The 24,246-nt window shown below is 40.7% G+C and overlaps 3 protein-coding genes across 5 annotated transcripts in view; all 3 read left to right on the top strand.

Annotated features, from left to right (window-relative positions):
* Positions 1 to 1,421: 1,421 nt before the first annotated feature.
* vgll4l (vestigial like 4 like) lies at positions 1,422 to 5,456 on the top strand. The gene is made up of 5 exons (XM_026321888.2): positions 1,422 to 1,607; positions 3,290 to 3,413; positions 3,589 to 3,841; positions 4,415 to 4,496; positions 4,646 to 5,456. Exons 1-5 carry the CDS (start codon positions 1,541 to 1,543, stop codon positions 4,945 to 4,947), a joined length of 828 nt encoding a protein of 275 aa, XP_026177673.1. The 5' UTR covers positions 1,422 to 1,540; the 3' UTR covers positions 4,948 to 5,456.
* Positions 5,457 to 8,950: 3,494 nt separating this feature from the next.
* slc20a1a (solute carrier family 20 member 1a) lies at positions 8,951 to 15,922 on the top strand. Its single transcript, XM_026321504.1, has 11 exons — positions 8,951 to 9,081; positions 9,971 to 10,591; positions 10,720 to 10,860; positions 10,962 to 11,047; positions 12,165 to 12,261; positions 13,624 to 13,743; positions 13,888 to 14,097; positions 14,186 to 14,657; positions 14,741 to 14,926; positions 15,015 to 15,099; positions 15,259 to 15,922. Exons 2-11 carry the CDS (start codon positions 10,243 to 10,245, stop codon positions 15,412 to 15,414), a joined length of 1,902 nt encoding a protein of 633 aa, XP_026177289.1. The 5' UTR covers positions 8,951 to 9,081; positions 9,971 to 10,242; the 3' UTR covers positions 15,415 to 15,922.
* Positions 15,923 to 16,894: 972 nt separating this feature from the next.
* Positions 16,895 to 24,246, top strand: part of dtx1 (deltex 1, E3 ubiquitin ligase) — a 39,746-nt gene continuing 32,394 nt past the window's right edge. The window contains exons 1-3 of one of the 3 annotated variants that reach the window (XM_033325392.1): positions 16,895 to 17,815; positions 19,109 to 19,280; positions 19,751 to 20,357. In XM_033325392.1, coding sequence (XP_033181283.1) covers positions 20,099 to 20,357 — 259 coding nt within the window. In that variant the 5' untranslated portion in view covers positions 16,895 to 17,815; positions 19,109 to 19,280; positions 19,751 to 20,098. Of the gene's footprint in view, positions 17,816 to 18,839; positions 19,281 to 19,726; positions 20,358 to 24,246 lie in introns of those variants that run through there. The other 2 variants (XR_003296548.2, XM_026322616.2) reach the window with 2 other exon arrangements.

Raw genomic sequence — 24,246 nt, forward strand, 5'->3', positions numbered from 1 at the left:
TGTGTATTATAACAAAATACCCTTATAATACCCTGATATATTAAAATGCCAATATTAAAATCAAATTTATTGATTGGAACCACAAACTGTGTTAGCTCTTGCTGTATAGTGATATTCATCCCCTCCTTTCTTAGCATGAGGCTCACTGTAATATTCGTAGCCTAGTAAGTAAATAAATGAGCAAAGATGAACTTTCTCGGCTGTTTGAAGTGCAAACCTAAGGACAATTAAGGCTGCTGAACTAGAAAAATGTGGTTTGACCTATAGAGATTCCATGCATGTTTCAACTAGATTCCTTGCATTTAAAATGTACATGCACTATGTGGAATCTGTATGTGAGCAAACCTGTTTTTTTGGGATAAGCTTATAATTAACATTATGGTGCTGTTATTGATGCCTGGAAATGCTTATATACTGTGCCCTAGTGTAGACATTGATGCCACGCTACGTGACGTAAGGGGGCAGTGTTGAGCTTAAATTAAAACGATAATAGCTCTTTTTGTGTATATCCACAATGAGACCTTGATCTTCTGAATATTCTTCACCAGCTGCTATAATAGTGTTAAAGCAATAATCACCAACAGTATTAAACTGATTAAAACAGGTGATTGTATCAGTTAACATCAGGACATCACAAGTGATCATTTTTATTGATTCTCTATGTGATTAGAATATCTCAAAAGATATTAATAGTTTTTGTCTTTTTTCAGATTTTTTCACAGTACTAATTACACAGTATTTGAGTCAGTGGCCTTCAAAGACTTTCCATTTGTGGACAAACTCCTCAGTACGCTCAGGCGAGATTGTTCTCATGGCAGCAGCATTTTTAAGACTTAGGAGTCTTTGTGTGGCCTTCAACAAAAGCCTTTGGATTACTGGTGAGGCAGGCTCATAGTACAGCTGCCTGCGTGTATAGGCAGGTCAGTGGAATGACAGGAGCTCCGGTGGGCTAAGCACTCGAAAAAATGCAGTTTGGTGAGATTGCAGATTAGGAGGGAGGGGAGTGGGACAGGTGCTGACTCCATGGAGGGAAACAATAGGCATGCCGTACTTTCCTCATGTCCCAGAGAGAAATCTAAATAGTGTTTTTTAGACAGTGTGAGGTGTGAGGTTTGACAAGTAGTGAAAGACAATGCTGCAAGACACTGTCATGATATTTTCCACAAAATGGAAGTGTTGAATATGGCTCAGTCTTCTTTAATCAGTGTGGATTCTGTGGTGCCGTAAAATATTTTGCAAGTCCACTTTCCAGTTTGAGACAGACCTACCTGTGAGCACATTCTGCCTGTAGGACAATAACTGAGTGAATGAGTGTTTTCGATTGGTCCTGACAACAGCCAATCTGAGTGCAGGGAATGAGTCACAGGGGAAGCCACTGCACCTATCTGTGCTCACCTGATACTTTACCTGGCTGAGCTCAGACACAGCATCTCATTACCGTTCCAATACAATCTATAACTGAGGCGCATTGTGTCCTGTAAGCTCCGGCAGTCAAGGTCTTCCTCTGTATTTGGTCCCACTCAGACAAAGACAAGGAGCCATGGCAGTGGCTAACTTTCATTACATTACCCGGATGAGCAGTGGCTTCAAGGTTTACATTTTAGAAGGTAAGCTTGATTATCACTTTCCTTTTATGACCTCATGTTACTTGATGAAGGTGAATACTTGTACCCTGTTCTGTGGTATGGTTGTGGTATAATGTTTATGTTATATGCATAGATCTTAAGTCACCACTTTATATACAGTAATATTAGAGTCACATTTACCTTTGCTCTCTGCATGATGTATGTAAATACCATTTCAGATGGAAAGAAGCAGATGTGATGACAGTCAAATGGAAGCTATACAATGACAATTCACAATAATGTTAAACTTTTTAGATGTACTTTGTGAAATGTATTCTGTCATAAAGAAAGATAAGTAAATTTAGTACTGGAACTCTATTTATAATAAAGAAGTACGTACCTTTAGCAATCAAAGTCCTCAAGGTTGAACTGTAAATTATATTGTCACTCACAAATACACTGTGTTTCTGATGGATCTCCATATAATTGGATGGAAACATTGCACAGAAGAAGGTCAGGCAGTATATCCTTTCTGCTAATAAGGAAGAAATATCCATGCCCGAGGCATTAGAAAATAAGCATAGGTGTGGTTTTACCTGCCCCCCCCCCCTTCATAATGGCACTTTGTGCAAAGGAGTTGCTCACAGGTGTTGGAGTGTTCAGCCAGTAGGAGATGTGGATTGGAGTGAACACTTTGGGTGTGAAGACACTGTGAAAAACCTTTTTTTTTTTTTTTGTCTAAGATGCAAAACAGATAATCACCTATTGTTTTAACCAATCAGTAAGCTGGGTAGTTATCTTTAAAAGCACTGAGTGACTGAGTGACTGATTTCAATCTATTTCAAAGACTCCTACTCTCACAGCAATACAGACTTTCAAGTGTTATCTGTGCATACAGTCAAACAATGGGCCACAGTGTAATGCCGCCATTATATTTTCAAACAATGCTTCGTGTTTTGACTGTGTGCATGACTGTGAACACATGAGCTTGTTGTGGTCAGACAAGAGCGGACAGGTTTAGCTAAATATTAGTCCTGTTGCTGTGAATTTACTAAGTGACTAAACTGGAATAATACTAATGCTCAGATATCCAAATCATTTTGTGAATTGAACCTGCAGTCTGGATATACTCTCTATATATGCTCTTCTTTTTACTCATCAGTGACATAATGAGCTTCTTGCTGCTTTGTTTCAACTTGTGTAGTTGCAAAAATCCTGTGTGTTCATTCAGTTTGATGGCCTTTGGGTGCTGCCCAAATCAGGGTCCTCAAGGACTAAAAGCCATTAGGTGTGTGGTGCCATATCATAACAAAATATGATGCCCTTGTGACTGGGGCTGGATGCCAACATTATGTCGAAAAACAACATTTACCGTTAGTGCTGAATTGTGTAGTTGTAGCTCTGCAGTTTTGTAACTCTCACCAATCAGGTAAATCGAGTTCTACAGCTTAACGGAGTTTACAATTAACGGTGACAAAAAAAAAGTTTTCCCACGAACAGTAGTCATGCAGGTTGATGTCATGGATCAAAACAAGTAGTTACTCATCAGTGAGTGCCACACACCATTGTCAAGTGTAGTAAACTCATCAGTCCCTGTATATGATCATTTGTTTTACTGGAAATATTTGTTCTAGCAAATAAGCTTTAGCCTAAAACACTTGTCATGTTGCTGTATTTTTTGAAAGCATCATATTCCAATCCCGTTCTTTACTTTTGTATTGTAGGTCAACCCCATCTCAGAAGCGAAGACAGATACAGACATATGACAAATGATCGGGTTCGAGCCCCAACAGTGTATCCGGTCAAACGTAAACGTAGCCAGGAGAGAGGTCTGACATTGGAGGAAAGGTTGGTGAGACTCGTTTGTTTCCAGTAATAATTTAATGGTAAAATTATGATTTATTAAAAGAGACATAACAATCTGTGATGGACTGGTGATGTGTCCAGGGTGTGACCCTAAATAGGAATAAGCAGGTAATGGATGGAAATAACAATAACAATTTCTGATGAATTCTCATTTCAGACGAGAGCGTGCTCTGAGCAGAAGCAGTGGCAAAGTTGCCCAGAGAGCAGCACCAGCAGCCCCAACTGTGTTTAACAGCCCACAGAGCCCCTCATCTACCTGGAGTCCGACACCCAGCCCGACCAGCCCTCTGCCCACCCATGTGTACTACACACCAGTCATGGATGAACCTCTTGCTCTCATCAAAAAACCAAGAAAAGACCCTGAAAACACAGAGGAAAAGTCTAAAAGCACTACTTCCACTCAAATCCAGGTGAATTACTTGTGTTGTCAACATGTCCTGTGTGATTTTCTCTAAGATTAGGGATGCATAGGCTGTCATAACTCAAGAAAAGGGGAAGTGTTGTACTTTGTGTCCCTTTGTAGTCTCAGTGTAGCTCCGGGCTACCCACAGCAGTGGTACATCTCCCATCTGTAGTCAGTGAATCCAAATGCACAGGCATTCTGCTTCCAAGAGCCTATGCAGGCCTTAGCTTGTCTGAGCTATGCAATCCAGCCGGATTCAAAAAGAAAATGTGAGCAATGGAAGGAGGAATGCCATCAACAAGACCAAACAGACTGCTCTGTCCTTGACCTGTTTATGCCACCACACTGGGAGTGAGCAAACCCAACCAGTTGAATTGGTTTTCAAATCATTTTGTTTTCAAGCTGAGCTTTGTACATTGTTTTTTGTTGTAATGGGATGGAGGGCAGAATGAGGTTTAGGCAATATTAAAAGAATAATAGAAATCTTGTATGATGCAGAGAAACCACAAAGTATACATACAGAAGGAAGTCCCTTTTCTTTGGCTGCAACTAATGACCTTTATCTTTTTTGTCGTTTCAGATGCGTCCCTCTGTGATTACGTGCACATCCTCGTTAAGAAACCCTTCCTGCAGGTCTGAGGCCCACAGAAGCCAGTCATCAGGTTCGTCTCACACGCTTGTGAATGAGCTCACCCTCCAGACGGTCACTCCCTAGTCATCACATATGCATCATAATGTAGATAACTTCTCACTTTTACTGACTCACTGAGGTGTGTATTTGATGTTTTGTCATTTATCCTGTCTTTTACAGTGGTTTCCAAATGCAACTACGATCACGTGGTCGAGGAGCATTTCCAAAGGAGCCTAGGTGTGAACTACCAGAAAGCTCGCTCCCAGCAGTTTTCCATCAGCGTGTCCGTTGATGACCACTTTGCCAAGGCTTTGGGAGACACGTGGCTGCAGATTAAATCCAAATCGTCCTCCTGTTCTTCCACGCCTCCCAGCAGTCCGAGCGTTACTCACTCCCCGACCTACAGCCACAGCCCAAATCAGTCCCACAAAGAGTCTGGCAGCAGCTCATCGCCAACTTCCAGCCACTGGCCTGTCAATTAAAGCAGAAAAAAACCCCCAAAAAACAAAAAAGACCTTTAATATGAGATGAAACTGGACGTTTTAACATTTCACTGTGTGCAGCTCTGTGGATGGAAATGCCATCACTAGTGTTGAGAGAGTGAGGTAACTGAGGTAACTGAACTGCTGTCACTTTGGACCCTCTGTGTCCAGATGTAAGACATCTACGCAGACGAATGTAGCATTAATCCTTGTTTTGTTACATTTCTACCTTCTGCTTGTCAGTAGCATCTGAATTCTTGATATACTGTAGATGGTGCTGTGGGATGGTTAAAAAAATCAGGCAAAAAAATCCTTTACATTTCTTTGATTTTGTGTCAATTTTGTAAAGCAGCCTGAATATTATTTCATTGTATTATATTTATATACTGATTTGCCTGGGTTCCTTATAGTCTAAATGACTAGCTGTATAATATTGTGCTTTTACAGTGTAAACAAAACAAAGACTTTTGTACAGAAAATAAAAAATAAAAAAATCCAAAATCCTATAATACCTTTGTGCATTTGTCATTTCTAAAGAACCTGTATGTAAAAACTTCAGTATTTAATAGGAATCAATGTAGGTCACAAAATGAATAAAACCCTTCAAACTTTAGGGCTGTGAATTCAAGAAAAAACTGGACAGGGTGGTGCACCAGACAATATAATTCCAATGATGAGTCAGTGTGTGTCTCCGACATGTCCGGTGCACACATGGCATTTTACATTTAACTGTTGCCACATACTGAGGAGAAATCAAATGAGCAACACATTCGGGGGTTTTTTCCTGTAAATTCGAGGGAATGTGAGGGTGCATGTTCCAGCAGGCACCAGTCCTTGTGTTCTGACATTCCTGTCTCCTGAGAAAATGACTCCGTAAGATCCTACAGATCCTGTTTGGCAAGGGATAGGAGGGAGGGAAGCGGGGAAGGAAGGGTTGGGCTAATATAAGCCTGAGCATGAGAACCAGCCTGAGCTCTTCAGTTACTTATTTGCATGTACTATCTTGTCTAACTTTAAATATGATATGCAACATTAAAAAAAAAAGCTTGTGTGTTTGAAATTACAGAGTTGGTCAATTTTATAGAAGTGGGAAATAACCTGAGCAAGCTTGAGCAGATGGTTCTAAATCAAAGGTTAGAGTCAGATAAAACATGTATTAAATGTGATTTTGCACTAAAATAATTAAGGTAAACCACTCAAAGACACAGGCCTATGTCATTTGGTTGGTTAAGACATTTGCAAATAAATATTAAAACCAACTGGATAGTAACATGAAGGTCACATCAAACAGATCTAGCAGCAAATTGATGTATACAGGAGCAAATAGTGACCAAACTGCTGATTATTATTTTCTCCCATTAACTGTTTAAACTGGTATTTCCACACAGAGTATAGTCATTAGCCAGTGTAACCTGATCAGGGGCAGTGATGCCATCTAGAGGCACTTAGGTAAAGTTTAAAGAACCAGGCCTGTCAATGACAGATGGACTTAATACAGTGCAAACAGTGAAACACACAGCTCTGTAGGTAAACATGGTGAGGGGTGGAGATCGTGCTTGACAGAGAGACTTTTAAAAACCGAGAAATGAGGAGAAAATCTTTGTCCTTTTTAACACAAGTAATTGACTCAATAACACGTTATTGCAACTGCAAGTCACATTTCATTCAAGCTTTTTTCCATTTCGCATGTATTTGGCACATATGTAGTGTGCTCCATCCAAAATATCAAGTTTAAGTGTTACTGCCAGACAAAATAATATATCATACTGTGAGGGGGCAGTATTAGAAATGACTCTGCACCAGTTAAAATTAGAAGGCTTTGCACTCAAGATATAAAGAGATTTTCAACAGATTCGTCTGCTTACAAATATTTGAATACCGATGTTCAGCACAAATTAAATTGCCATGAGAATGTTTGGAGAAAAACTTCTCATGTTGCTGCAAAACAGATGCACATTGTTGTTAGAGGTAACAATGAGAGATAATTACAATCCTAAATACCTCAAACAACATTTATTGCTATTTCACTGTGGCAGTAGTAATTAAGTATGCATCACAATACAGAAGATTGGCCGGGCCTTCTGGGAAAGTTCTCACACTTTGTCTGATCTGTCAAAAGTTAGATCACTGTCAACAGCTCCTGGAGCATTTTGTAAATAATTCAAATGACAGCTCTTATCCATTGAGAACATGATTGTGTGAAATGACTGTGATGTTGTGTATGATTCATGTTCAAAGTTCGCGTTCAAACTCTCTTTGCATTTAAACGTTCAAGTTCATTATCTAGGATACTGGTTTCAGTTATTTCAGACCACAATATGAAAATGACTGCTTCATTTAGCCTACAGTGGTGAGTGAAACAATTCTTTAATGGTAACTGTAATATTGTAATAAACAACAAAGTATTTCCAATGTTGTTCACAATTGGTTATGTGGCTTCTTCTGGGATAATGATGGGGGCATCAAAAACCCAGATATAGTAAAAATGGAGAAGCAGCAATTAGACAGAATCAGCAGGGAAGTCTTTTGCTATTCATACTTTTAGTTAGACTAATCATGTTTTCTGTATCTCATACCTTAGAATCAGCTACTGTATGTTCAATACATATTTGGGAGGCTTAAATCATTCACCACACATTTTACTGACCAGTGTGGAAACTTTGTTTATGGATTTCAAAAATGGTAATAATGAGTCCTGACCTGTCCTCAATGTCCTGTCCTTCACTAGTTAATGTTTGATATTCAGATTTCCATTTTGTCTCTGTCCTATGAAACATTAATTTCCCATAATCCACTGGCTGCTGTGTTTACAATATTACAATCTCTTTCTCATATTGATTAATACTCAAAGACTGAAAGTCTGACATACTTCCTGTTATAAATCATGTCTCTACTAAAACACATACAAGCTACAAGGACTGGTCAATTGTCACAATACATGGACATCATGTATATCTAAGGAAACTGTCAGACCTACTCATTTGTTGTTTCCACCACCTACACGTTTCTTTTCATCTGAGGTGTGAAACATGTGAACTTGCTTTGGAGAGGTCAAAATATTCCACATGGGCAGCATTTGGGAAACAAGTTGACTTGTCAGATGTCACATATCCAAACTACATCATCCAGCAGGCATTGAATAAATGAATAATGAAGAGGAACTTATCAGCAGATTTGGAGGCACTGTAGCATTTCTGAAGAGAGAAAATTGTGCTGACATTGAAGCCGGCCTGACACTTTAGTGCAGTATCTCCATAAATGGTGTATAACAGCTTGGTCAGTTGTGCAGTTTGTGGACTGTTGCTTCATGTTTTGCTTCGCTTTACTTTGCTATTTCCAAGCCCAAACAGACTGGCCTGTCCTATACAGTGATGGTTATTCTCCAAAGCTGAAAACAGTTCATCTTGGCCATAATGTGGCAAAATACATCTTTCAATCCAGAGAGAAAAGACGTATTCAGAGATTTTGTAATGGCCTTGGGGCAATTTACACAGTTAAAGTCCTGGATGTGAAATGTTAAGTGTGGCCAGGAGGTGGCACCAGGGCACCTACTGGCCTTATTGTTAATGTAGGAAAAGATTATTTCTGGTGCTTTGACTCAGCTCTCCTGATAGATTTGGCTCACTCTAAGCTGCACATGATCTTTCTTATTTTGTACTTTTTATAAATGAAATTATACATAGTGCCCAGAATATTACACAGATTATATAAAAATATTTAACACTGATCACCCTAAACACACTGTAGCCTGAAATATTTATCTTTAGAAAAGAAATAGCCACTTTAGGCAAAATAATAGACATTTGTGTTCCTCTGCGATGATGAGGGAAAAACATCATTTGGGGATTTTGGGAGCATATTTAGTAAAGTAATATAATCAAAGACAACTGTAATTATTTTACTCCTGTCAACAAACCATCTAAACATTAACTTTAGGGAGAAGTAGTCTTATGACCTGCCTGGAAAGGCGTGTCCTGAAGCAGCTTAATATATAACCCCAGCTCCAGCCTGCAGCAGCACTGGCCTCCTGACTGCCGCCAAATAACGTCCTGCCACTTTACATAAGGCTGGTTCCCACCTGATAACAGGACACACACAGAGCTGTGAGCGCCACCACACAGCTTGGTTTTATATGTGAGTATCAGCGTTTTTGTTTCATTTTCTTTACTTTCTCACTTTTGCTTTCCCTTGGCTTTGTTTTTCTCTCTATCTGAATGATGCAAGAGCAGCTAAGGGGATTAACATACCGCTATTTTCTGGTGGTGAGTTTTGGAAAGACAGTCCTGAGAAGGTCAGTTTTTGGCAGATTCTGGGCTTTTTGCAGTTTTCTGTTGATGTGTCTTTGATGTGTTTTTGGAACCTGATACTGTGCACCTGCAGCGTGTTCACTGACAAGTTTTGCACAGAGGAGTCATAAAGAAAACCTATAACTACAGTGATAGATTCATTACAGAGAGAGACTTTTATTTCACTAAAGTCTGACCTATTAACACAGCAATATCTTAGAAAATCCTATTAAAGCCTCCGGGAGATCATAAAATCTTTGTTGTACTGCACCCTATATTCAATATGAGCCCCTTTGGAAATGATGCACACATTATTAACACCGAGAACATTAAACCACCATTAAAATGTGACTGTATTTTTAATTAGGGGCACATAAATACTCAATGGCCCCCATATATGCCTCATAATTTAATAAGATGTTTAGAGTCTTCTTCTTTTGTCACCAAAAAACAATTTTCTTAATGGCCTACAGTGCACTGCAGCAACCAGTGTTATTAACTTCTTGCTAAAACAGATAACACTGCAGTAATGTTACACTCTGATGGTTTCACACTTTGATCACCTCACACTAGCAATGGTTATGTCACTCTCTCACAAGTCACTAAATCATGCCTGTAAATCCAGAAGATGCTTTCTCTGTGGTTTCTGGAGCATGTTAATATGAAACTCAACTTTTGTTTGTTGACCAGTATATGAGAAGTATTGATCTCTAAATTGTCTGCTTGTGTTTTTGCAGTGTGGATCATCTGACGCTCACTGTCACAATGGATGTCTGTCCCATCACTATACCCTGTCATTTTATCATTACGCCAACAGATAAGTCTGGCATACCCAGCTAGCAATAAATTTTAGTTACTTCCTGTTAGTGCTTTGATTTCTCAACTAAGGGTTTCTTTCATTTTTGTTTGTTTTTTGTAGTGGAACGATACCTCAGAGATCACTGTCAAACCGCAATAAATTGGCTTTGTTTAACTCAGTAACTTTAATTACACTGCAAGTAATTTAGTCATGGATACAACTACACTGGCAACTCTGGCTGCTGCCACGACCGCAGCTCTGGCCTTTCAGTCTGACATGTCAGGCTACTTGTGGCTGTTGGTGTTAGGCTTCATCATTGCCTTCATCCTGGCCTTCTCTGTGGGGGCCAATGACGTGGCCAACTCCTTCGGTACAGCTGTTGGCTCTGGGGTGGTCACTTTGCGACAGGCCTGCGTCCTGGCCACTATCTTTGAGACGGTGGGCTCAGTGCTGCTGGGGGCCAAAGTCAGCGAGACCATCCGACAGGGAATCATTGATGTCCAGATGTACAATGGCTCTGAACACATCCTGATGGCAGGATCAATAAGTGCAATGTGTGGTAAGCGTTATATACTATGTATAATTAACTTTTTGCTTGAATGGTACATTGGAAATATTGATGAAAATATTTGAACAGTGAACTTTCAGGTGTTGAGCTCAGGCCTGGCTCTTATGTTTGTCCTGCAGGCTCTGCTGTGTGGCAGCTGGTTGCATCATTCCTGAAGCTCCCCATTTCTGGAACCCATTGTATTGTTGGAGCCACAATTGGCTTCTCCATGGTGGCCAAAGGTCACCAAGGGGTCAAATGGATGGAGCTACTCCGCATTGGTGACTATACGTTAGTAGTTTAGAAATATATGTGTTGGATCTGAAATACTAACGTAGGGTCCTTAATACATTTTCTTTCAAATGTCTTTTGCTGTCCACAGTGGCATCTTGGTTCCTGTCGCCTGTGCTGTCAGGCATCATGTCAGGAATTCTCTTCTACATGGTCCGCAAGTTAATTCTAAACAAGGTAAGACATTTTTTTCCACTGTACATGGTCTGGATTTAGCAGTGGTGGAACAAGTATTCAGATCTTTTACATCAGTACCACAGTATAAAATACTCCATTATAAGCAAAGGTTCTGCCTTATACTTAAGTAAATCAGCAAAATGACTCTGTAAATTGATATATTGTAACTAACAAATTATTTTAACTATATTAATATTATTAGATTTTAATAATGATGTATGAATAGTTACAGTAATTATTATTTTGCTGCTACTGGGTGTTAGTCCAGTGCTTCCTAAGGGGTCGTTCCCCCTTGAAGGGTGTCAAGAAAAAAATCTAAAGGGCTCTGAGTCAATTGCGTGGAAATAAAAGCAAGTCCTGCTTCACAAATTCTTATATTATTATTTTGGACCTTTGCCTAATCTTCCCTTATTTTTGATCACGTTATGTTTGGAACAGTAATTAAAAATAAAACCATCAGATTAAAGAAAATTTCCATTTTGTGGACCAACAACTCACAGACATCTGAGAAAGCCTAGCAAAAGCTATGGAAACACTGGTTTCATCTTTAATAATATATTTTATAAGCTTTTATAACATTATACTTTTTTACTGTAATATTAAATGATACCAATACTTTTTTTATTCCAATTGAAAATGAATAAGAGAAGAACAAAGTGTATAATTTTTTCCTCTTATATGTAGCTGAGTAGTAATAAGTCATGACATGGAGACACTCAAGTGACGTACAGGTACCTGAACGTTTTACAGTACATAAAAAGTAGTGGCACATTTTTGAGAATGTCTTTAATTTTCTTTATTGCTGATTTTTTTAGTGAGCAGACTTGTGCCGTTCTCTTGTTGATATGTTAAATATGTAGCTGCTGTCAGCAGATGGATTAGCATGCAGACTGTAAACACAGAGAAACAGTTAACTCTAAGCAGCTAAATTAGCTGGGTGTTAGCTGCAGCTTTATATTTACTATACACACTAGAGAGAGATATCAATATTCTCATCTAACCCACAGCAAGAACAAAAAATATTTAAGTCCATTACTTGAGTAAATGTTAGTCACATTCCAGCACTGAAACCCAAAGAGTTTTACATAAGACCCAAGCATGTCTCTGATTTCCACAGGCAGATCCTGTACCCAGTGGCCTCAGAGCTCTTCCAGTCTTTTATGCTATAACTATGGGCATCAACCTCTTCTCCATCATGTTTACAGGAGCACCGCGTGAGTAATATGTCCACACACTGCACCAATGCTTCTTTTCATTCGGGCTCACAGCACTGCACTCACACAGCAGCTGAAATCCTGGAGTAAGATGAGGTCTGAATAAATGTGTCACTGGAGACACAGAGGAGAGTTGATGACAGTCTTCTTAGGACAAAAGTAGGTGACAAAAAAAATTAGGGCACCAGTTTTTGAATATTTAAAAACATCCAATCATTCTGAGTCATTTTGGTCTTTTCATCACCCCAATGTCTGCCAGGTAATGCATAAAAAAATTAAAGGGCCAGACACTAATTGAAAAAAGGATTAAACCACAAGAAGACTGCAATAAAACTAGAAAATCTAAAAAATACACAACTATTAAATTGGAATTCATTTTTGTTTCAGTTTGCAGGGTTGAGCTTATCGAGAGGTGAACTGGCCTGTGTCCTTCACTGAAGGCTGTGTGTGTGTGTGTGTGTGTGTGTGTGTGTGTGTGTGTGGGTCCAGAGACATCATAACTCCTGCTATTCAGAATTACAGCATACCACAGCTCCATTCACTTCTCACACCGATATCGCACACATGTTCCAGTCTTAACATTTTATTTCCTGACACAGAACTACAGAAAACAATTTTAGGCTGTTTTCTTGATTGTATGAAGTATTTCCTGCCTACTGTACACAGAGCTGTGTAAACCATGAAGCTACTAAGTTTATGTGAATTATAAATATGTCACTTTTATGGCTTCACATCCATATTGCTAAAGAAAGCCACTGTTTTTACTGTGTGACTTTTGTTTTGTTGTACCCAAGAGCAATAAGGTAAATGGTATGTATAAGGGGGGAAATTAGATATTGTCATGATTACCTGCATTAAACCATCTAATTCTAGCACTTACAGCATTAGTCTAGTTATTCTGTGAAGGATTCAAAGAAAAATTAAAAAGCATTCCTTACAGTGTGTACTTTATCACCATGCTGCAAGACGGGTATCTGCCACTATCTGGTTGGAGGAGTGTGTACGCTCGCTGATACTGTTGTCTGTAAGAACACACTGAGACAGTAGAGTGGACCGTTGGGAAATTTTGCATAATTTCGAACTAATCACATGACTGCAGATCATGAGACTAAAACCGGTGTAGTTACCATGGAAAAATGATCACACTTTATTTTTTTTTTTTTTGCTTCTTTTTTTGGACCTTTAAAATGACACTACTGTATTTCCTGTTGTGATATTTCTAAAACTAGCATGTACTCTGTGGGAACTACTGACATGTTTTAGTTTTTTTCTCACAGGCTTCAAAGAGCTTGTTACTCTGAATTGTGAATGAAATGAAGAAGCAGTTCAGCTTGTGTTTTTCTTTATGTCTTGTGTGCACAGTGCTGGGGTTTGACAGAGTGCCATGGTGGGGTACGCTGTGCATTACGATAGGCTCCGCCTTCATCACGGCTTTGGCCGTTTGGTTTATTGTCTGTCCACGACTCAAGAAGAAAATCAACCGTGAGTAAATTCTTCTTCTGAAATTTCTTGACTGGCTTTTTTAGTGTATAGCATAGTGTGTTTTTCTTGAACACACCAGCTTATAAAGGTCTTGCTTACAATGTATCATGTCTGATCTAAGTTGAACATTGTCATGTTCTTCAGGAGAAACTGCAGCTTCTCCCTGTGAAACTCCGCTAATGGAGAAGAACTCCAGAAAACCTCCAGAAGCAGAGCAGCCCTCAAAACCTTGTGACCCTGAACCCCAGACCCCTCCAGCAGTCAGTCAAAAGGTGGCTTTCAAACTAGGAGGGTCAGAGGAGGCTGATTTGGACAACCATGACATGGAGACCAAAGACTCAGATAGCAGCAGTGGTGAGAAATGGCCTTAAAATATTTGACCTCAGTTTTTACATTCACAGAGATATTTGAAGCTTTTCCATACTTCAACTTGTTTTCATAGGTCTGAACGGCCCTGTTGGCCCCATGGTGATCACTGATCCTCACAGTGGACGATCCCACACGATCCACAAAGACTCTGGCCTTTACAAAGACCTGCTACACAAACTCCACATGGCCAAGGTGGGTGACTGTATTGGTGACAGCGACACGGAAGACAAACCCATCCGGAGGAACAACAGCTACACCTCCTACACTATGGCCATTTATGGCATCCAAGGAGATCCTAAATACAAGGACACAGATGTTGGGCTGCAGAGAAGATCCAGGGTGGACAGTTACAGCAGCTCCAGCTCAGTAGTGACCAATGGGAGCACAGTCCAGGATGGTAGTGTGACTGTGGAAGCTGGCAAGGACCCTGTTCTTGAGGAGGATGAGCTGGAGGTCGACCAACCAGCTGTTTCCTTGCTCTTCCAGTTCTTGCAGATTCTCACAGCGTGCTTTGGCTCTTTTGCTCATGGAGGGAATGATGTCAGGTAGGCAAAGGTGGTTTTCGTCTGAGGAATTTATCTATACAGTGTTCAGTCTGAGACTTTACATAAGCCATTTTTATCACTAGCAATGCCATTGGTCCGTTGGTGGCTCTCTGGCTTCTTTATGAGAGCGGCTCTGTGGTGTCCAGTGCACCCACACCCATCTGGTTGCTCCTGTATGGTGGAGTGGGCATCTGCGCTGGGCTCTGGGTATGGGGCCGGAGGGTGATCCAAACCATGGGCAAAGACCTTACTCCCATTACACCTTCCAGGTATGCTGCATATGTATTACCTATAACATTTAAAATGCCAATGTGTCACGTAGACAAAGCTCACCAAACGTGTTTTCTTCCATTTTAGTGGATTCAGCATTGAGCTGGCTTCAGCAATCACAGTGGTTGTTGCATCCAATGTTGGTCTTCCTGTCAGCACAACCCATTGCAAGGTAATGTGTTGAAACTTCAAACCCAATACTTTAGATGCATAATAATAATAACCAAAAGGTTAAAGGTTTTTCCTTGATTGCGTATTCTGAAAGTACGACATGTTCCCATTGGCACTGAGGTCACAACACCTGATTAACTCTCATATCATGGGAACACAGGTGGGCTCTGTGGTGGCTGTGGGATGGCTGCGCTCCAGGAAATCAGTTGACTGGCATCTGTTCAGGAACATCTTCATCGCCTGGTTCGTTACTGTTCCCATCTCGGGCCTGATAAGTGCTGCCCTCATGGCTCTCTTCATTTATGTTTTTCTATGAATCTTCCCCTGTTGAGCTGCCTCGTTACCTCAACTGACAGACTGCTAGTCACCATTTTTCTTTCACTGACTCCACTGACTTTATGTTAAAGATGCCTGTTATATCATTCAGTGTGAGGCCAATGTGTCTATGATTGATAGGATCTAATAACAATGTTTAAATATCCAAAGGTCTGTGATCCTGTATATCCCTGTGTATATTTGTATAAATGCATTATGTAGGAAAAATCAAATAGTTCAGTGTTGACTCAAAAACAACAAGCAACAGTTATATTTATTGTGTATTTGGATATAATAAAACAAGGATTTTTCTGCTTTAAAAGGATTTTGGTGTATTTTGCTCACTTTACAATATTTTCTATTTAATCTTAGTGTATGTGCATATGAAAGGGAACAAACTAAAACAGGAACATAAGGCGGTTTTGTTTGGAAATATGACATTGCATCATTGATTCCTGACAAAGATTCATTCATGTTGGTGAAGAATAAAATAAGGATTTATTGCTGTTTTCGAAACTTTAATATAATATTTTATATCACTTCCTGTCACTTCAAGATTTTTCTTATTTTAATCTGAAATTTGTTTATCATGACCTTGACTTTACAAATGTCTCAGTAAGCAACACAGAGACACCAACATAAAGCTGAAATCCTTTTCTACAGTAACATATTTCCAGCATGCGACTGCTGCAAAAATGCTTCTGTATTATACCTGATGTTCAGTGAAAAACCACTTGGTGGCGTTGTTGCTGCTGCAGCCACTACAGCTAATACCTCACATCTGTTAAGTTAAATAAACTAGAAACTGAGGTAAAATGGTTCAATTACTACTTTGTTAATGAATTTTAATACTAATAAGGAAAAAGCTTTTCTCTCCCTTTTCCCAAAAATGTAACAAACAAAAAACAAAACAGTGACACAAAGTGGTCACATGACGGTAAAAAAATTTCAATAAAAGCCCAGGATGTCCTGTATGCAGGACAGTAGGACACAAAGAGACTGCAAGCATTTTGTTTGAAAGAAAGACCACAGGTGTCAGGTCCCCTTCAGATATGAATTGCTGGGTATCTGGAGATAACAATAATGATATAATGTTGAAAGTATAACCAGCTGCTAGACTGAAAATCAGCCTTTCTGTTCTGAGTGTGGGCTGGAAGGAGATGAGACCTTGTCAGCAGAACAAAGGAACAGAGAACAATGGAGTATGTGTTTTATGCTGTAAGATAACAGAGCTGTGTTCACCTACAGTAACTGATTCAGTCCTTCTGACTAGTTAATTTTTATTACAAGAATGATAAATTATGACCCGCTTCCTATTTTGTCCCAAAAACAAAATTTCTGTCCACACACTGGACTAAACAGAGAAGCAAGAGCTCTGCTTTACACCTGATTATGTCAGTTTAATACATTTTTTTTATTAAGGGGAGGATAAAAATGATCTATAAATAATTTGGTACTGTAATAAAGCTGCATATGTCATATTTAAAGCAGATATATTTTTTTATATCATATTTATATTAGTACTGGAAAAATAAATCTTAAAGTCCAAAACACGGTTAAAGTAAAAGACTCCTTTGACCCTTCTGTTGCCCACCTGCTGCAGCTTTGTGATGCCGTATGAAGCTGGTTCTCTTAAAGACCGATCTGGTCTATGGTTGGGCCAGTTGCAGATGTTTTCATTGGTTTCCAGAGATACCACAGCATCATTTCTTGATGGCATGTAGGGCTATTTTGACTGATAGTTTGCTGGATGCCAGTCAAACGTTGGGCCTACTTTATGTATTGAGGATGCAGCATTTGGGCCACATCCCTTCACTATGGACAATAATTCATAGCTCTGGAAAAATGGATTCCACAGTCTTCACAAGGCTGAGCACCAATTACTGTATGTTTATTGATAAGAGTTTCCTTTAATTTTGCAAACACCAAAAGGTCACAAGATGGTGCTGTTCTCTATATAACTGGTGCATAACTTACATGCACTAAAGGGGCAGCAACCCTTTGATTTTACTTCCATACTGTGCAAAGTAAGGAATGAAGCTGCCATGTGACCATGGGTGTTTATGCCTAATTAAAAGTGTAACCTGTGTTTAAACAAAGGACAGTAAGAAATAATTTAATGCTCAGTGGTTCTGATATTCTTTACCCTTATACTTCTCCAAATAGCTGAGGTCAGAGAGACTCCTCTGAGATTTATATTAAAGCACTTCACTTCCATACATTTGGACTATGACACAGGCTCATATCATATTTACTTTATCTATAGGCTGTTCCAGAGCATTGATGCTTAACAGAAAGGAACAATAGTCCTTCACTGATACCAAGGTCCTCATTGCCTGCATTCATGGAGGAGATAATAAAGTCAATATTCTGTGGACTGGATGACACTGTGTTCAATCATGGTTTGTAAAAACGCCATTAGTGCAATTTCTGCAATTAAATGTAATTACCATGTGTTTCGTACCGTTTTGATATATGTTGGAGCTACAGACGGGAACGAGGTCGAGCATAGATACACAGACACCATTTAAATTTCCAGTGTGGAGAGGGAAAGTCTGAAGACAAGCTACTCTATCCCAGGTGGTATCAAGAGATGCAGCTGCAATGAAAACAAGAACTGTGCCCATATCAGATATAAAGCTATTATTATTATTATTGTTATTGTTATTGTTGTTGTTGTTGTTGTTTTTTTTTTTACCAATTGCAGGCACATTATTTTGACAGCAGATGATGCTCTAGTTACATTTAGCAGAAATTTACAAGAACCAATTCAACCGTGTTACATCCATTGGGAAATAATAATCGGACACACGTAGAAAAAGTATTAGGATTTTCTAGCGTTAAACTGTCTAGTCATTGATATGGAGGTTAAACGAGGACTGAAATAAGAGCTTGTCTAATTTGTGGCGAGATCTGTAGCTGCTGCATCATCTGAGACCAGTACCAGTACAATATTTAAATTATCCACTAACTGGATTTGATCAGTCGCTTTACAGGGAACTAAGAGGCACAGGACCATGATGCTCCACTTTGACAGCAGGACTCAAACAACCTGAGCTCTCTGGTCTCATGAAAATGCGACCATTTAGCCTCTCTACCTGACCTGCATACACAAGTTTACAGTATTTTTACATCTGGGTCACGTTGTGTGCTACAAGATATGTCTCCCTGACTGTAATTTATAAGATGCTAAAATTGATTTTGTTGAAATTAAATATATTTCAGTCCAGTGGTATTGTTCAAATTATGAGTGCATATTTTGGAAGAGTGTGTTTTCGCATCTGTTTAGCTTGGACCATAACCATCAGTACCTCTGTATCTGGTGTGGTTCACTCTGTTCTGTGGAAAATGTGATTAACAGAGGCTTTATTTTGAAACAAATACCGGAAGTTGTATAATTGTATTTTGTTGTATCTGACAGTTTGGGTGATTTTCAACGACTACCCATCCCTACAGGTGCGCCTGGGCATTTGTGCGTAATTTGCGGGCAGCAATAACTGCTTATTTGCTGTGTGTGTGCGCGTGATGTTTGGCGCTACAGAGAGAAATGCGCGTCTACAGCGGGATGGCTCTGATCTGACCCTCACACAATGAAAACCGCGCAACTGGGACATGCATTCACTTTAACACAGCGCACCAGCAAGCTGATGTAGTCTGTACCAGATTCAATAAAACGACGGCTTGCGTTTCTGCAGTAACGCTGGATTAATGGAGCTCCAGGGAGAGTTCAGTTTGAGAGGAACACACAAGGCGTAAAGTCACAGATGTAAGAGGGCAAGTCGAGATTTTCAATCTGATTCTTGGCCGGAGCCTGGGAAATGCAGCCTCTACCTGACAGATGTGTGGCACCACAGCTGCAGCCTACAGGTCTGTATATCGCCAGGATCATTTCAAACGTGTTGTGCGTGCCTGGAAAAATACTAAATATCAGCCAGTCCATTTAATACTGGTGAAATCGTAAGCGTCGGGGCCATTGTCCCTCGCTTTGTATTCGCTGCACCTGGACAGCTTTGTTTGTGGAAACGCTGGGATTCTAACAGCATTTGGTCGCTTGTGCACACTGCTCCGTCCCCACATGCGCAAATTTGATGGCATTCACAATAATTTCCTGCTAAAGCAGCTGACAGGCTGCACACACATCCTTTGTCACTACACTGCTAAGTAAACAGAACTGGAAAGAGGTGCAGGCCACTGAAGGGACTGGAGCAGAGCACTGGTTACGTTTGTGTCATTTCCTCCAAAACAGCAGCCTACCTGACAAATAACTCACTGCGCGTTTACTTCACTGTTTCTGCTGCTCGTCCTTTATTTAGAGCGTGTGTCCTGTTTACCTACAGCTCATCTGCTGAGGTCGCCTGACGAGGACTGAGACTGCTACAGCTACAGATCACGTCGTCATCATCATCATCATCATCATCATCAACATCAACATCTGCCACTTCAAAATAGGAAAAGCCACAAGAGCCCAGAGGTTGTTTCTGGGCTGATCAACGCGCCAGCAGTCAGAAAGTACCTGTAGACGATGCCTGAAAGCACCATGAGATAACTGAGGACTACAAAACAAACAGCTGATTCGTGCTTTTTCTGTTTGGTGATGGAAAAGTCCCAGTGTGTCAGTTGACTGACGCGGCCGCAGTGGTGCTCTAGCCTGGGACAGCAGCTGAAGTGCAGACACCACAAACGAGATGGCCCGTCCAGGATCAGGGTTGCTGGTGCCCGTCAATGGGCTGGGGTACCCACCCCAGAACCTGGCCAGGGTCGTGGTCTGGGAGTGGCTGAACGAGCATGGACGATGGAGGCCCTACAGTGCTGCAGTTTGCCATCATATCGAGAATGTACTGAAGGGGGACGCCCGGGGGACTGTGGTCTTGGGGCAGGTGGATGCTCAGCTCTCTCCATATATCATTGACCTGCAGTCCATGCACCAGTTTCGACAAGATACAGGTAAAGGACTTTGCTGTATTTCATGTTTCCTGTGTTTATGTGCACATGACACAGACCAGTGTGTGAAGGAAATGGACACATGATCAATAAAGTACATTATGATTTGATATCTAAGGCCCCATGGCTCAAATGCTTTACATACACACAGTCAAAAATATGTGACTGCCCTCACTGGGACCCATTAAACAGAGTCAGGTTTGATGTAACAAATCTTATGTAACTTTCAAGGGAATAAACCAAGAGTCCTGAATGTCCCATCTGCTTTGCAAATATCACGTAGGTGAGCCACAGGTTGAGCTGAGGTACTGCAACAAACACAACACAGAGCAACCAGGTGATTATTTATCCATTCAAGTGTGTTTTTATGGTGTTGCTGGAATGCCATGACCTTGCCAAAGGTCACCGTGATCTGAGAGGCTGTGTATCTATCAGGCAAACGAGTGCTGTAACTCAAAGTAATACTCCTTAGTCTTCTCGCCGTATTCATTAAGTGTGCTGCCACCAGATGTTTCCATTGTCAGCTGCGCACAAGGCTTAGTACACACTGTTTATCTCTTGTGTGTGGTTTCATCTTCCTGCTTCCCCAGAGTTTGAAACAAAAACATTTGAGAGGTTTTGATACATCTGGTAGATCCAACCTTGGGCAAATCTTAGTCTTCACGTTTGATTCAGCTACATATCAGTGTGGTAGATTAAAAAAAAAAAACTGACTAAAATGATTGAGAAAGGCACAATTTGCTCCCACTGGCCATGTCTACAAAAGAAAATAAAGATGAAGTGAAACATGAGAAGTGAAACTTCCACTTTAAGTCTGAGACAACTCTCTTATTTGAAAGCATTACATAACATCAGAGGTACAGGGAGATGCTCATGGGATATAGAGAAGGTGACCTCACTGAGCGTGGATCTGCAGTAGGTCATCTTTCGCTAATTTGCAGTGGTTGATTTACATTTACATCAGTACATATTTGTGGACGTTACAGAATAGTATAATGACAACCCAGTTATATTAGAAAAAAACAGCTGACAAAATGTCATGACACTTCTGTTTTTTTTTCCTATGGTTACAGCTCATGGGTTCTCAATAAAAAAACATCCACATTTGTAAACTAGCCCAGGCTTTTAATACTACAGTCATGTAATCGTGTAAAAAAAAAAAATCAATAATGGATAAACAGCAAAATAATGTCCCTATTTCTTCTGGCAGCATTTGTTGTTATAATCAGGTTAATACTAGCGTGTAGACAACAATATATAATAATTTATAAAACAAGGGGCGAGATAAAGAAATCCAAAACAGGTATGAAGGCATAAAAAGACATGGGTCCCCATATAAAATAGGTATGTGCTGAATGAGCATTTTATGTATTGGCTGTAAACAGTATTTTCTATACAGCATTTAGTACTTGATGCAGTATATTAGAGTTAATGCAGCATGACTGTTGGGTCAGCCGTAGCATAGAGAGCTGCCCCGTGGGATTGCTAAGTTTGTGTTGGTGTTTTCCCCTCTGACAGGACATAACACAGAGCAGCACATGTGTTTGGGGTTGACTGGCTGCGAGATGAGCCAGTGAACCGTTTGTCAGCCATTACCACGGCGCAGGGGCTAGGCCTGACGTTTATCGCCCCTCATTGTGCTGTTCGGTGTGTTACCTTCTCCCTTGGCTGGGATAAACCTGTCACAGCAGAGCCTAATGGACAGCAGCCCGGACACCCGCTGCCTGCTCTCCCTCCACTTCCCTCATGCTCCGCACATTCTGTTCCTGTCCCCAAACATGGGCACACCTCTGGCAGGCCACAGCCATCGATCTGAGCTCCCATGAGGCCTGGCTTCCAGGCTCTTGTGATGTTGTTGCACCACTGCAAACACAAAGGGCCTCAGTGAGCTTGTTTTAAAGTGGATTATGATGCATCTGTTTCACATCTGATGTTTGCTATATTTGTAGCTCAGCAGGTCACCCACAGTCACTTGCTCTGTTGCAGGCCTATGGACTGTCCCTGCGGGGAAACCCCATTTTGTTGCACAGCCAGTGATCTCGTCCTCTGTCTGAGGCTCTTTTTTGGCAAGAGCTGGAAAGAGAGTTGGTGTCCCCTGTGTGTGTGTGTGTGTGTGTGTGTGTGTGTGTGTGTGTGTGTGTGTGTGTGTGTGCCCTTTGTCTGTACATGTGGGTGAGTTTGCTGACGTATGTGTGATGATATGCTCTGCCAGCAGTGGCAGCTGTGGTGTTTATATCCTGTCCCTTCAGGCTGTGTAGGGGTGCCCTGCTCTGCTGTGGGTTTGGGAGGAGCTCCTGTGGGTAGGAACCAGGGAGAGTTACTCCGGCTAATGAAACAGCAGCTATAGTTTATCCCCATGGCTCCTTCTAATCAGAGCATCATGACAACATCACATGCACCATGCAGGGCCATCTTTGTGGAGAGCAACCTAAACATGCCTGTGTTTCGTTGGCATTAAAAAACACCTGGTATTAGGTTAATCCTAATACAACTACCGGTGAAGAACATCAGTCTGTGGTGAAATACTGAATGCTGTTCTTTCTGTATATACAGTATGAGTGAAGACTAAGAGGCTTATATATAGTGAGATGAATATCTCACTGGAGGAAGGAAGAGCGCTGGCTCCCGGCCAAGGCGCATCGATCCTATCTCCTCCCCAGAGGGGTGTTTGAACTTCTAAACACTGCTGTGCACTGATCCCCTTTCACTACACCCACTCCCATAGCAAAACACATGGGCTTAGCTGGCATTTTCATCATATACCAACATTTGTGGCCACTCTGATGGATTTGACGGTGCACCGATTGCTTCTGCTGCCTGGTTTTTAAGCATTTACCACATGTATGTTTTCTCGTTTGATGGGCAGGTGGCACAAAATACAGAGACCACTTAGACTGCATTGCTGAACCAAAATATGAATATTACTGGTGTGGCTCTATAGTCGTATTACCACGTGTTTACTTTATATTAAGTGTTTAATAAGCTTAAGAATGTCAAAAGACACAAACCAATATAACATGAATTGATTGAACTCATGAAACCTGATCAGTTTGCTGTAGCAAATGTGACATACACTTACACAAACACAACTCCAAAAAAAAAAAACAACCATGGTAACAAGTTTGTCATATCTACCTAAAAAGTGATGTCAGGAGTTGTGTTTTTACAGCTTGTTTCTACAGAAGTGTTCAGAAAAGACAGTTACTGCAGCTTTAAATTTTTAATGGTGGATAATCAACACTATGCACGTGCTGAAAAGGATAATGACATGCTCCACTCAGCAGCACACCACAGAGTTTGACCTAACATTACCAGCCCACAGATCAGTCAGTCACTGCCAAGAGAAATACCCACCCAGGGGTTTGAAACTCAGATGATTTGTTCCAGCTTACACATATCCTGTAGCTGGAGTATCATTACAGTTTACATATCCTTACACCAATTACCAGTTAAGTTTCAAATCAAAGAGACAGCATGTATTAATGTATGAGCCTGTTCCCTTTGCTTTTCTGGAGCTGTGAGGGCCATTACGGTTGCTCGGTGCTCACTGTTGTGAGATGGCTCATGTGTGACTGCAGAGATAACCGCTATCAGCTGCTGCTGGCTGCTGGGTTGCTGGAGCGGGGCTTTGTTTATTTTGGTTCTACGGGCGTGAGAACCTCCTCTCCTCTCGCCTGTTTCCCTCAGCTAAATGCCCTCCATGGCTGAGAGCACTGAGAAACACCAGAAGACGACGAAGACACGGGCATGTTCTCATGTCTGTTTTGTGTTTAGCTGACGAACAGCAGAATGCGGTTGTGGTCGGGATACTTTCCTGTAAACTCGCTGAGCGTATGTAATGCAGCAGGTTGCTTTAGGTTTTCTTCTTTGTTGTAGTTTGATCTATAGTAAA

Source organism: Mastacembelus armatus, chromosome 9, assembly GCF_900324485.2.
Source record: "Mastacembelus armatus chromosome 9, fMasArm1.2, whole genome shotgun sequence".
Lineage (NCBI taxonomy): Eukaryota > Metazoa > Chordata > Actinopteri > Synbranchiformes > Mastacembelidae > Mastacembelus > Mastacembelus armatus.

Bases quoted from the DNA above. Each gene is read 5' to 3' on its own strand.
- slc20a1a (XM_026321504.1), top strand. From the start codon at position 10,243: ATGGATACAACTACACTGGCAACTCTGGCTGCTGCCACGACCGCAGCT. The intron at 13,744-13,887 runs GTGAGTAAATTC...CATGTTCTTCAG, and splicing joins ACTCAAGAAGAAAATCAACC to GAGAAACTGCAGCTTCTCCC. The intron at 14,098-14,185 runs GTGAGAAATGGC...TTGTTTTCATAG, and splicing joins AGACTCAGATAGCAGCAGTG to GTCTGAACGGCCCTGTTGGC.
- vgll4l (XM_026321888.2), top strand. From the start codon at position 1,541: ATGGCAGTGGCTAACTTTCATTACATTACCCGGATGAGCAGTGGCTTC. The intron at 1,608-3,289 runs GTAAGCTTGATT...TTTGTATTGTAG, and splicing joins CAAGGTTTACATTTTAGAAG to GTCAACCCCATCTCAGAAGC. The intron at 3,842-4,414 runs GTGAATTACTTG...TTGTCGTTTCAG, and splicing joins CTACTTCCACTCAAATCCAG to ATGCGTCCCTCTGTGATTAC.